Source organism: Takifugu rubripes, chromosome 13, assembly GCF_901000725.2.
Source record: "Takifugu rubripes chromosome 13, fTakRub1.2, whole genome shotgun sequence".
NCBI classification, from domain to species: domain Eukaryota; kingdom Metazoa; phylum Chordata; class Actinopteri; order Tetraodontiformes; family Tetraodontidae; genus Takifugu; species Takifugu rubripes.
Window position 1 is genome coordinate 16,388,484 of NC_042297.1, and position 10,405 is coordinate 16,398,888.

Sequence of the window (10,405 nt, forward strand, 5' to 3'; positions counted from 1 at the left end):
GTCTGTGTAGGTTCTCTCTAGGCATTCCCACCTCCTCACACAGTCCAAAGACATGCACTTTGGGGGGGTCAGGTGAATTAGTGACTGGGTCTTTGTCCTGTGTGGGTGCACCCAGCCTGTTCAGATGCCTAAAATCAGTTCCTGAGACCGATTTGACACCCACATTTCTGATTTTTTTTTTCTTCCGACGTCCATTTACCACCGTTTCATGTTTTCATTCTGGGAAAACGGAATAATCCCGCAGCATTTTTGTTCCAGCGACAAAACTTCTCCTCTCTGTCAGACAACTTTCCAAACCAGCTCTCCTGTCACTTAGTTCCGCTGCACTCTCTTCCAGTCTTAAATAATATCTAGATACGACAGCCGATGGAAGGAATATTAAACTCTGCGCAAAATAAGCTCCACATTTGTTGGCTGCAATTAAGAAAAGGCGCAGCGGCTGCCAGTTTCCTTATTCACAGGGAAACAGAGGGCCAATTAAAGCGCTGAGCTTTGTCTAGCGAGGCATAAGAGAGCGGGCTCATTTACAGTACCGGTCGCACTATCTTGAGAAGTCATGACAGCGAAGGAATTCAGTGTTGCTGTAACATAGTAATCAGCGCCTGGAGAGGAGGCAGCAAAACACATGAAACCGAATTGATAAATATGTTCATTAAACAATGACATTTTAAAAGCGAACGAAACGCTGTAACAAACGTGCTATTCAACGCCTCTTTTTGCCGTGTGAGGGCGGATAGAGGACAGCATCTCTTGGACCAGATCTCTCCAGACAGAGTGTTTATAATTGACACTACAAGTGAATGTGGACATTTTAAGGGGCTTGACATTAATGGAATCGCATGTGAGGGAAGGTGCTGGTGGAGGAAACGAGAGTTTTTATAACACCATGTATTCTCATTAGAGCAGAGCAGAACACACCGGACTGGCTTCCAGGTGCTTTTAGGCCGGAGGTGGCGAGCAGAGTTGAGGGGCCTTTCTCCGGCCATTAACACCGCCTGTCTGACTGCAGCGCCGCACATATGCTCAGTTTACTCCCAGGTGGTCATCCTGCAAGCAGACGTGCAGCACTTAAAGCTTCCATCTTTGCCCACGCAGCGAAGCTGGAAGAGGACGCACCAACATGCAGGCTGTCCGCCTGTCACATCCCATGATTTCGGCTGACAGCAGCAGACATGCCACAGCTGGCTCGCAGGACTGAGAAAAGGCAGGTTACACCAAATGGGTGGGGGGGCTGTCCTTTCGAAGGCTTCAGTCCTTTTTGTTGTTCACGGGGATTTCCACAATCCAGACCACCTTCTGCTGGGAAGCCATTCAGAGGCTGTGGCACCTTCACAGAACACCACAGCTTCTTTCTGCAGACTATCTACCCATCCATGCTGATTTATGTTACCTGACTGTCCCTGGCAAAATAAATCCATTAATAAAGATAGTTATCAAAATGCTCATCTGCTATTTATCTACAACATGAAGTAGGTTTAAAAATTACCTTCAGTGTTTGATGTGCAACCTGATGCCGACTCTTAGCAGCTCTGACCTTGCTAGCTGTGACATAGAGTGAAAACATCATTTCAAATGTGACGGATAAATTCTCTTTTATATTTATGACACCGAAGCCTCGGAAACACTTGTGAATGCAGATGTGAAAGTGTCAACTATGGCTCTTACCAATATACTGATATATGTTTAGAAATGTCGAGCTGCTGTTTCATTATGTAAAAAAGGCGACTGGAATCTAGTTCCGCTGGAGGCATGGCCGTCAACCTTTTCATCCCTGACTCTCCACCCACAGTCGAGGACAGAAGAGAAAGATCACACCTTTTAAGATTGCAAAGCGCAGCTTTTTGATCATTGAGGTTTGTTCTGATGCACTTTCATCCATCAGCCTTTTTTCTTTTTTCCACAGCTCGCCTTGACAAGCTTTTCTTTGCTTTCGATCCTGCCTAAACAAACGATACGTTACACATTTGGAGATTTTGCAAGAAGGCACTGGCGATTCCACAAGGCTTCAAGACACCTGCATCTTTCTGTTCTTCGACCAGTTCTGTCAAAAAGATTGCAATTCTGGACTGGTTTTGCTGCAGTTCCGGTGCGCCGAAGAGCTTCTGGGATTGTGTTTTCAGTCAATTGTTGTGGACGGTCTGTGCAAGTGTGCAGCAGGAAACAACAGTGACACAGAGAACACTGGGTTTCTGGACACTGCTAACTAGCACGGACAGCCACTCAGTTTTGTATGGGCACAGAAATTCGATGGGGGAAGGTGGTGACACTGGGACTGGGAATGTCCCCCACCGAACGCACACAACGTGTCCAATGTGTCTGCTTCAGGAGGTTTTGAATATTTTATAAAAGGAACATCTGTGTCCTGGTCTATAGACAATCCACATTAACAAACACTGCACACAGAGTAGGTCAGCACCTTCAGCTTTTCACTATTTCCCTTCATCTTCTCTACAATAAAGATTTTTTTTAAGTAATTGTGAGTGCGCTTTTGCCAGCAGTTGGATTTTAAGGTTCATCATTAACTCAAATATGTATGGTAAGTTAAGTAAATTGCTTCTGTTCAGCCCCTGATGATTCATCGATGTGTATCAGGCATAAGAGGAAGCTGAGTGTCTGCTCTGGGTTTCTATTTTAGGAAGTGCACTCAGCGCGGGACATATACACTGGGTTTCTTCCTGACTGCGGGAACAAATGCAGAAACCTTCAGTTGCCCATGTGACTCATGGACCATACTCAATGACGAGCATCATCGCGAAACTGGAAATGAATCAAAGAGACCAAAAGAAGCAGGAGTGGGTTAAGAGATTATTAATTAAGACTTTATCATCACATCACCTGCATCGGACACAGTATGTTTCCTCAATAAAGATCACAGCTTTTTTAACCCACTCAATAATAAAATCCTGCCAACGAAGCCGGAGTCGAGTCTTCTAAACAGAGCCGGGAAAATCAGACAGTTCTGTCATCAGTTATCCAGCCGTCCCATACGTGAGGCTTAGGGACTCTACAAAAACCATAACAAAGGCTCATTAATTTCATTTCCATTGCAAATTTCCTATTTTTATGCTGAAACCGGTAATTTTGCTCTTTAGAAAGCGATGACACATGGCGGGTTAAGCCCAATTCAGACCACATATGTGCAGCTCGCTATTGGGCTCCCATTGGAGCAAAAAGCCTGTTGAGCAAAAATGTCCTTTCCTGTGGCGATTTAAGCAAGTTGCTCTTGAAAGTTGGCGCATGGTGCTGTCCAATACAGGCCCTCAAGACATTCGGCTTATGTTGAGTGAAAGGAATATTTAAGCATCCACAGAATCCCACATGTAATCAAGGAACTGATACACTGCAGTTGCAATTATCTGAAAAGAAAAATGTCAATCTGGGCTGCCAACCATCACTGCTGGATCTAATAACAATCTGCTGCCTTCAATGCGAGAAGGCAACCAGTCAGAATTATTCTCTGTCACCTGTATATTAACCCAACATTGAACTGAGAGGAACTGTTGTTTAGAACACAGTAAGAAGGCAGTGGCGTGAAAAATCCACAAATGAACGGAACAATGATAGGCACAGTGAACAAATGCATGCATAAAACATCAAACGATCTCTTAAAAATGAATATCTTCTGCTTAAGGCAGTAAAAAGTTAAACACTGGATGAGGAAGCGGAAGGAGTCGGCAGGTCAAGACACCTCGATGAGCACGCTCTGCGTGGGATGTGCCAGCTGATTACAAAGAGGGGTGTTTGCCGAGCATCAGCTGACGTGGGCTGGCTCTCAGATCATCTGAATTAGCTGACTTTGTGAAATGACTTCATAGGCCTGGATGGAGCAGAGGAAAAGCTTGACACCCAGAAATTGTGTGCATATTGTGCTTTGGACCGATTTAGATTTTTTTTTTCTTTTCGTTTTACTGGACTTAATGGTTACAGTTGACCATCCACACGGAACTGTATTCCAAGATGGGAATTGTGCTTCCATGTTGATGCGATGAAAGAGGCTGTAGCGTATCTGATTTTACACCCTCACACACTCATCTATCACAGCATTCCTTGGATAATCTGTCCATCTACGGCATCTTTGGAGCAGAAACTCTGTGACTCGTGGTGTTCATCGGCGCATTTAATATTGCACGAGTCTGCTATGCTTTGCAGAGAACAAAAGGCATTGAGCTATGAAACGCTCACCCTTAAGGATCTAATTAAATTTGTGGAAATAAGGAATGGGCCCGCTTTGGTCACTTCATTCTGTAACAAATGTTGGGAGCTTCATGAAAGAAACACACTCAGGCTAGAAGTCCTCAGTCTGACTTGTCAACCATCCAGATGGCCACTCAGGTCTTTTTAGATACCGAGAACCAAATCCTCAAGGGACAAATTTCTCCCAGTACCACTGGATGAAGGGTCATTAACAACCCCTTGAACAAAACAATTGTTCGCGAGACCTTTCCTTGACAAAGTGTCTTAGAGGATTAAAACCCTGCTGCACAGATGTCTGATTGGGACCGGAGATATTTCTCATCTTTCCACGAGGCCCAGACCTGTGTGGCATGAGCAGGCTCTAGCTGGGGACATGGAGAGCCACTGTCATTAGTGTCATAGCAAAATTGTTGACTACTGCAGCAACCGACTGGAAAATCCTGTCAAAACAGTCCGGTGTTTACCTGTCTTGCTGTAGGGGATGTGAGAGCTTCCAGGTCATTGACCATCCACATACGTCTGGGAACGTAGGGGCATTTTGAAGACTGTGGCCTTCAAAGGTTGCAACAGGGAGAAAAAGACTCATGAGTCAGACCCTCTGAGTTTTATTTAGTTGTGGGAATGTTGGTCCAACAGGTCCTCTCACAATGTCCTCACACAACACCTTCTCATAGAGAGGGAATGTACATTCATATGACAATGAAGAATCCTAAAGTCTATTTGCTTCTGCTCTATACTTTGCATGATATATCCTCAGGCCTGCTAAATCGAGAGCACCCAATTGGAATTAAAAAAAACAAAGAAAAACTAAAAAGCCTCATGTGTCACAAAAATACTCAACAATGGTCTAAAATTAACTTCCAAATGACTCCAGAAACAAAATGAGCTTGCTAAATGTAATTGCCTTTCATGTAACCGCCAGACCGCCCTTCACAATCAGGTGATGATGCACGCCTGTTTATTTTACAGTTAACCAACAGCATACATCACAGACCCACAACTGTCATAATGTTTTTTTTGTTGTTGTTTGTTTTTTTCATTATAACTTTCTCACTTGCTGGTGTATCTATGCAAACAACCCTCTTGGTGATACAATTTTCTCTCTGGTATTCATATTTAGGCAGGTGCGGTTTCATCTCCTGTACAAGATCATTGACAAACAGCATCAGGCTCATCGAAAGGTCTCCAGAACACTTGTAGGCAGTCCTCGGAGGCTGCGTTGCTTCCTAATGAACCGACTTTGTGCAGTATCATAGGTGTTCGAAATGAGACCAGACATCTGTGCTGCTGGGATTTGAGGCTAAGGCCTAAGTGTTAAGGCTCAGTCTTATTTGTAGTCTGTAGATCATCAGGGTATTAGCCTATTAGACAAGTGCCAGTATTGTTTCCCAGTATGGGTTATGTTTTTGATAACTTTGTTGGTTCACTGGAAAACAATGTCATCATGCACAGAAAATGACCAAAGGTGGATGCATTCTCTGTATCAACATTCTGAGATGACTAAATGTGGGGAGCGATACATGGCTTATTTCTATGTGGTGCTCAAAGTGTAAACATCCATTATGTGAATCATATCTTGACATGAGAATAGGTTTTGACTCATAATTAAGTACACACATTCCTTGCAGCCCCCTTTGTGCCCAAATGAAGTGTGCATTTTATTATTTTGTCCTGTTTTGGTGCTTCTTCTTGGAAGAAAATTGCAAACTTATGAGGTCCTCCACACAGACGCAGAGATCTCTTGTAACCACAGCTAGCTTTATTAGCTTTATTAGCCTTCTTTCACGCAGCTACCACAAAGCTTTCCATCACAAACTCCCAGGCCTTCAGGAACATCACGACAGTCTTCACATTTCTAATACAACACGGTTAGCAAATATGGGACATTCTGTTATGTACACTCTGTTTGGCAGTAGCAGCCTGGTTACTGTCCGTCGGGTCGTGTGTTTGATTTCTTTGTGTTGCAATTATTGTTTCTTTATCTGACAAATATTATAGTTTGCTCTACCCTGCAGAATGTTCACTGTGGGTCATGTGGTGACTTTCTGCATCTTTCATGTGACTATATGAACACAGTAAAGTTGTAACCCACAAGAAGTCATTGTAAAACATTGAGTCCTATGATCTTTTCGCACTGTATGCGTGACCTTAACTACATGCACTAAAATGCAGGTGTTGTGATCAGGAGACAGTCATGTGACTGGGCCAGGAATCTTTCAAGGGTGCTATCACCAATGAAGACAGAAGTTAATTTCAAAATGCTTGTTTTTGTTCAGCCAAGCATGTAGTCACTAGCTACATAATCACTATTTTCCAGATTGTTCTTTGCCATGTGAGCCTTTCCATCATTCCTCTGCCTGATTCCTCAGTTCCTGATTCTCCTGCTTGGTCTTCCTCCTGTAATCATCACAGCCTTCTGTCCTTCACCAAGATTTCAGCCTCTGCTTCACTGATTCCTGTAAGCCCATTTCTGACTGATTGCCCACTTATACTTTTTCCTGCTGCCCTCTCCTCACCGGATTGTCTACCTGTGCTGTTGTTGTTTTGGTACCAAACCCCTGCCAGCCTTGAACTAGCTGTGTGCAACTATGTTTTTGAAATGCTTGTCTGTTTGCCAGAGTTTCTGTAAACCTTTGAACTCTTTCCTTTGGTGCCTAGTTTTTCTGTTGCAACTGAGTTCATGCACAATTGGTTAGAGTACAATCTGTCCAGACATGGACTCAGCAACACCTCTGTCTCCACAGAATCAGTCTGAGAGAATTGAAAATATGCCCAAGCAACACAGACAACCAATTGAGAAGGCTGCTGCACATGCCAGATTTTCTGCAAAAGCCCAAAGCCATTGCCTTTACATCCCTCTTTGCCCAGTTGAAACAGCTGATGTCTACTCATCCTCTTTCATTTACAGTTCCCACACTGGAATCTTCTGCTTCAATTCTGCCTGAGCCCAAGATAATCTCTGTGCCGTGAGTGGGAACCCCAGAGCGCTATGATGAGAATGCTAAACTCTGCAGGCCATTCCGACCTGCTCCACCCCCAAAGAGGCCAGGGTGACATGTGATCAGCAACCTGACCAGAAGAGCTCTCCATGTGGGAATAGCAGTGGGGGACAGGCTGACTCCCACCTGCCCATCATTTTCGGCCTGCCCCAGCACCAAAGCAAAGGTTTTCAGTTTTGGAACTTCGGGTTCTGATGCCACCCTCAATCTGCTGTGCCAAGAGAACCAGCCTGTGGTGACTGCCACAGCGTCTGGAACAGTGTGGCTCTGAATGATTATTTCCTGCATGCTCTGGCATTTTGTCTCTTGTTGCCCGTTAAAAGACAGGACTCAACGAGGTGTGAGGAAGTCTTTGTGAGGAACAGAGAAGCAAAGTTTTCTTCCTTGAGCTCTCAGTTTTGTTGGGCCCTTCGCCATTGAGAAGGTCATCAGCACGGTCGCAATCCAGTTCTTTGATCTGTGCAGGTGCACCCAACATTCCCCGTGACTAAAGTCAGGCCGACCAGAATATTTTTTGCCACATGAGTCTTTCTGTCATTCTTCTCCCCAACTTTCCAGCACCAGCCCCTGAACTTTCCAGTCCCTGAACCCGATTCTCCCTCTTTGTCTGCCTCCTGGTAATCATCTCAGCCTTCTGTCCCTGACCAAGATTTCAGCCTTTACTTTCCTGTTTGCCAGTTTATGACTGAACCCCTAGCCGTACTCCTCCTGCTGATTCCCCTCGGTCGGATTGTCTGCCTGTGCTGCTCTTTCTGGTACCAAGCCATTGCTTGCCTTGACCTAGCCATCGGCTGCCATGTTTTTGAACTGTTTGGTTTGTCAGTAAACCTTTGAATCTTTCCATTGGTGCCGAGTCTTTTGTGTTTGCAATTGGGTTCATACACTATTGCATTTATATTTGATACCCAATGTAACTTATACTGTATGTATCCAGACAAATAAAACGGATTGTTGTTTTTAGTGTTTTCAGTGTTCTTTGTAGTGTACCTCGTCTACTTGATGTACTGATTTGTCAAATTACTGTATGATTTCACATTTTGCAAGAAGATGGACAGATTCTCTGGCATGTCAGATGCTACTGGCCTGAGCAAGAAATGTGTATGTCATGTTTGAGTTTGACTCTACACAGAAAGAACAACTGTTGTTGCAGAAACCAAGCATAATTTCAAGGCCTTGGAATGTAAAATCAGGAAGGTGCAACAGCGCTAGTGCAGTAACTCCACATACTGCATGAGAGCGCCTGAGATCTCTGAATGATTGTGTTTCTGCAGAACTGCAGCATTGATTGGTTTAGGGAATCGAATAAGCAGTGTCCCTACCGCAATGCCCAGGGATGAAGTAATATTTGGCATCTGTGGTCAAAGGACAGCTGAGAAGTGTTTCGAACCCCGTACTCAGCCTCTGTGGTTAGAAAAGACCTATATCCTTTCAGGAGTATGCACATGCACACATAACCCTTACTTGCAGCAGCCTCTTTCAAGTCACACACGGAGACGCACATCCATACTTGCTCACAATCTCCTCCTGCCTCCAATAAAAATATGAAGAATGAAGACGCTGAGGTGGAGCTCCCCTGTGTGGCACTAGGGGAGTTAGGGTAATATTCAGACAGCTTTGCCTCGAGCCATGAAATCAAACAGAAGCTCCCCACAGTGTTGGATTTCTGTTATTAAAGACTGTTCTTTTGCTGTCAGGGCCAGCACAGACCCCTTACACCCAAGCCCAGGGAGAAAAAAAAATCAAATAGTGCAGGCAGAACAACAGTAAAGCCCTGGTTGTGTGTGCACAGTGTACGGCACGCTTCACAATGGCAAAGGGTGTGCAAACGGCAAAGAGCAAAAGTTGCTGTCCTTGGACAAGGTGAAACGATTCCACACCTCTGCATTTGAACTGTTTAGAAAAGGACAGAGGCTTCTTGAAAGCTGTAATCACAAAGAGGTGGAGATCTGTCTTCTGAGAAGACTAGAAATAAACTTAAGTGGAAGAAGTGGATATCAATGCTTTTAATCTTAATCTGGATATACTTGTGCTGGATTCACACCTAAAGGGACAAAATTGCCTGTGGTCGCTCAGGTGACTTGAAGTGACCTAAGTGACCAAAAGGGCAGGGATTTCAGGCTGTGATGTGTGGTTGTGGTTCATTTGCATGAAGTTGAGCTTCTCTCAGTTTCAACTCAGTGCTCCAGCCGCTCACATAACATCCCTCAAGGGTAGCCGGCCGCTGCAGTCGCCAAAGCCACTTTTGGTGTAAGTGCAACATTGGGGACAGGCACCTCTTTGCTCCTTTTAAGGTGACTTGACCCCTAAATTACCATTTGTTAATCATCAGAAAACAGCTTCCCTTCTTAGATTTTTCAGGCTCAAAGGCATCATTTGGTGTATAATTGAGCTATTTCTGAGGAGTTTCCTCTGTAGGACAGATATTTAGTCCCATGATAAGTGGAGAAAATCATGGCTGTAGGATTTGATTAAAAACATTGCGATGTGTTGAACAGCAAACAATTAAGACGTTTTTGTCTAATTTGTAGCAATAACGATGTGATTTGTAGACTTTTTTGCTGTGGCGGAAGATGTTGTCTATGCTAATGAAGACTAAAAGAACTCTGAAACATGTAGCAAATGTAAGGTTTGTAAAAAAAAAAAAAAAAGATAAACTCGCACAACTTGATCAACAATAAATGAGGCGAGCCATAACAACAAATAAAACAACACTTAATCAATACATTAAGATTATTATTTGTCAGATTTCATTAAAATGTTTACCTTTAGTACGCCAAAACCACTTAAGAAACACAAGACGAGAATCAGTTTCTTCTCAAAATGATGAAAAGTCATCAGGGTGTCGGTCAATGTCACGACATCCCATTCCCCCTCTGGTGTGCATGTGGCGTCCGGACAGAGATCAGGAGAAAAGGTCCCTTCTATGGCGCCGCATCCAGCTATGAAAGGGCCTGACATCAGTCCATCACCTGAATGAAAGCTGCATACTTATGATGGATGCCGACCTTCCAAAGGCTATGATGAGAAGAACTCCTCAGTAGGATTGCTGAAAGGAGGGAGAAAATGTGTTCTATTGATGTTGGCATTATCGACCAAAGTTGTCTTGGTTTCACCCATATATTATTCTCCTTCCTTTCATCATCCCATACCTTGTCTTTCCTTTCTCCCTCTCTTCATGTCTCCTTGCCTTGCCTTCAAAGGCGGCTCGCAAA

General features: G+C 44.0%; 1 protein-coding gene across 1 annotated transcript in view; it reads left to right on the top strand.

The window, feature by feature from the left end:
• LOC101075165 (protein diaphanous homolog 3) overlaps nucleotides 1-8,121 on the top strand; it is a 102,969-nt gene extending 94,848 nt beyond the window's left edge. The window contains exon 29 of the mRNA XM_029846052.1: nucleotides 7,103-8,121. Within this exon, the coding sequence (XP_029701912.1) occupies nucleotides 7,103-7,164 (62 nt within the window). The 3' untranslated portion in view covers nucleotides 7,165-8,121. The remainder of the gene's footprint in view (nucleotides 1-7,102) is intronic.
• Nucleotides 8,122-10,405: the final 2,284 nt, after the last annotated feature.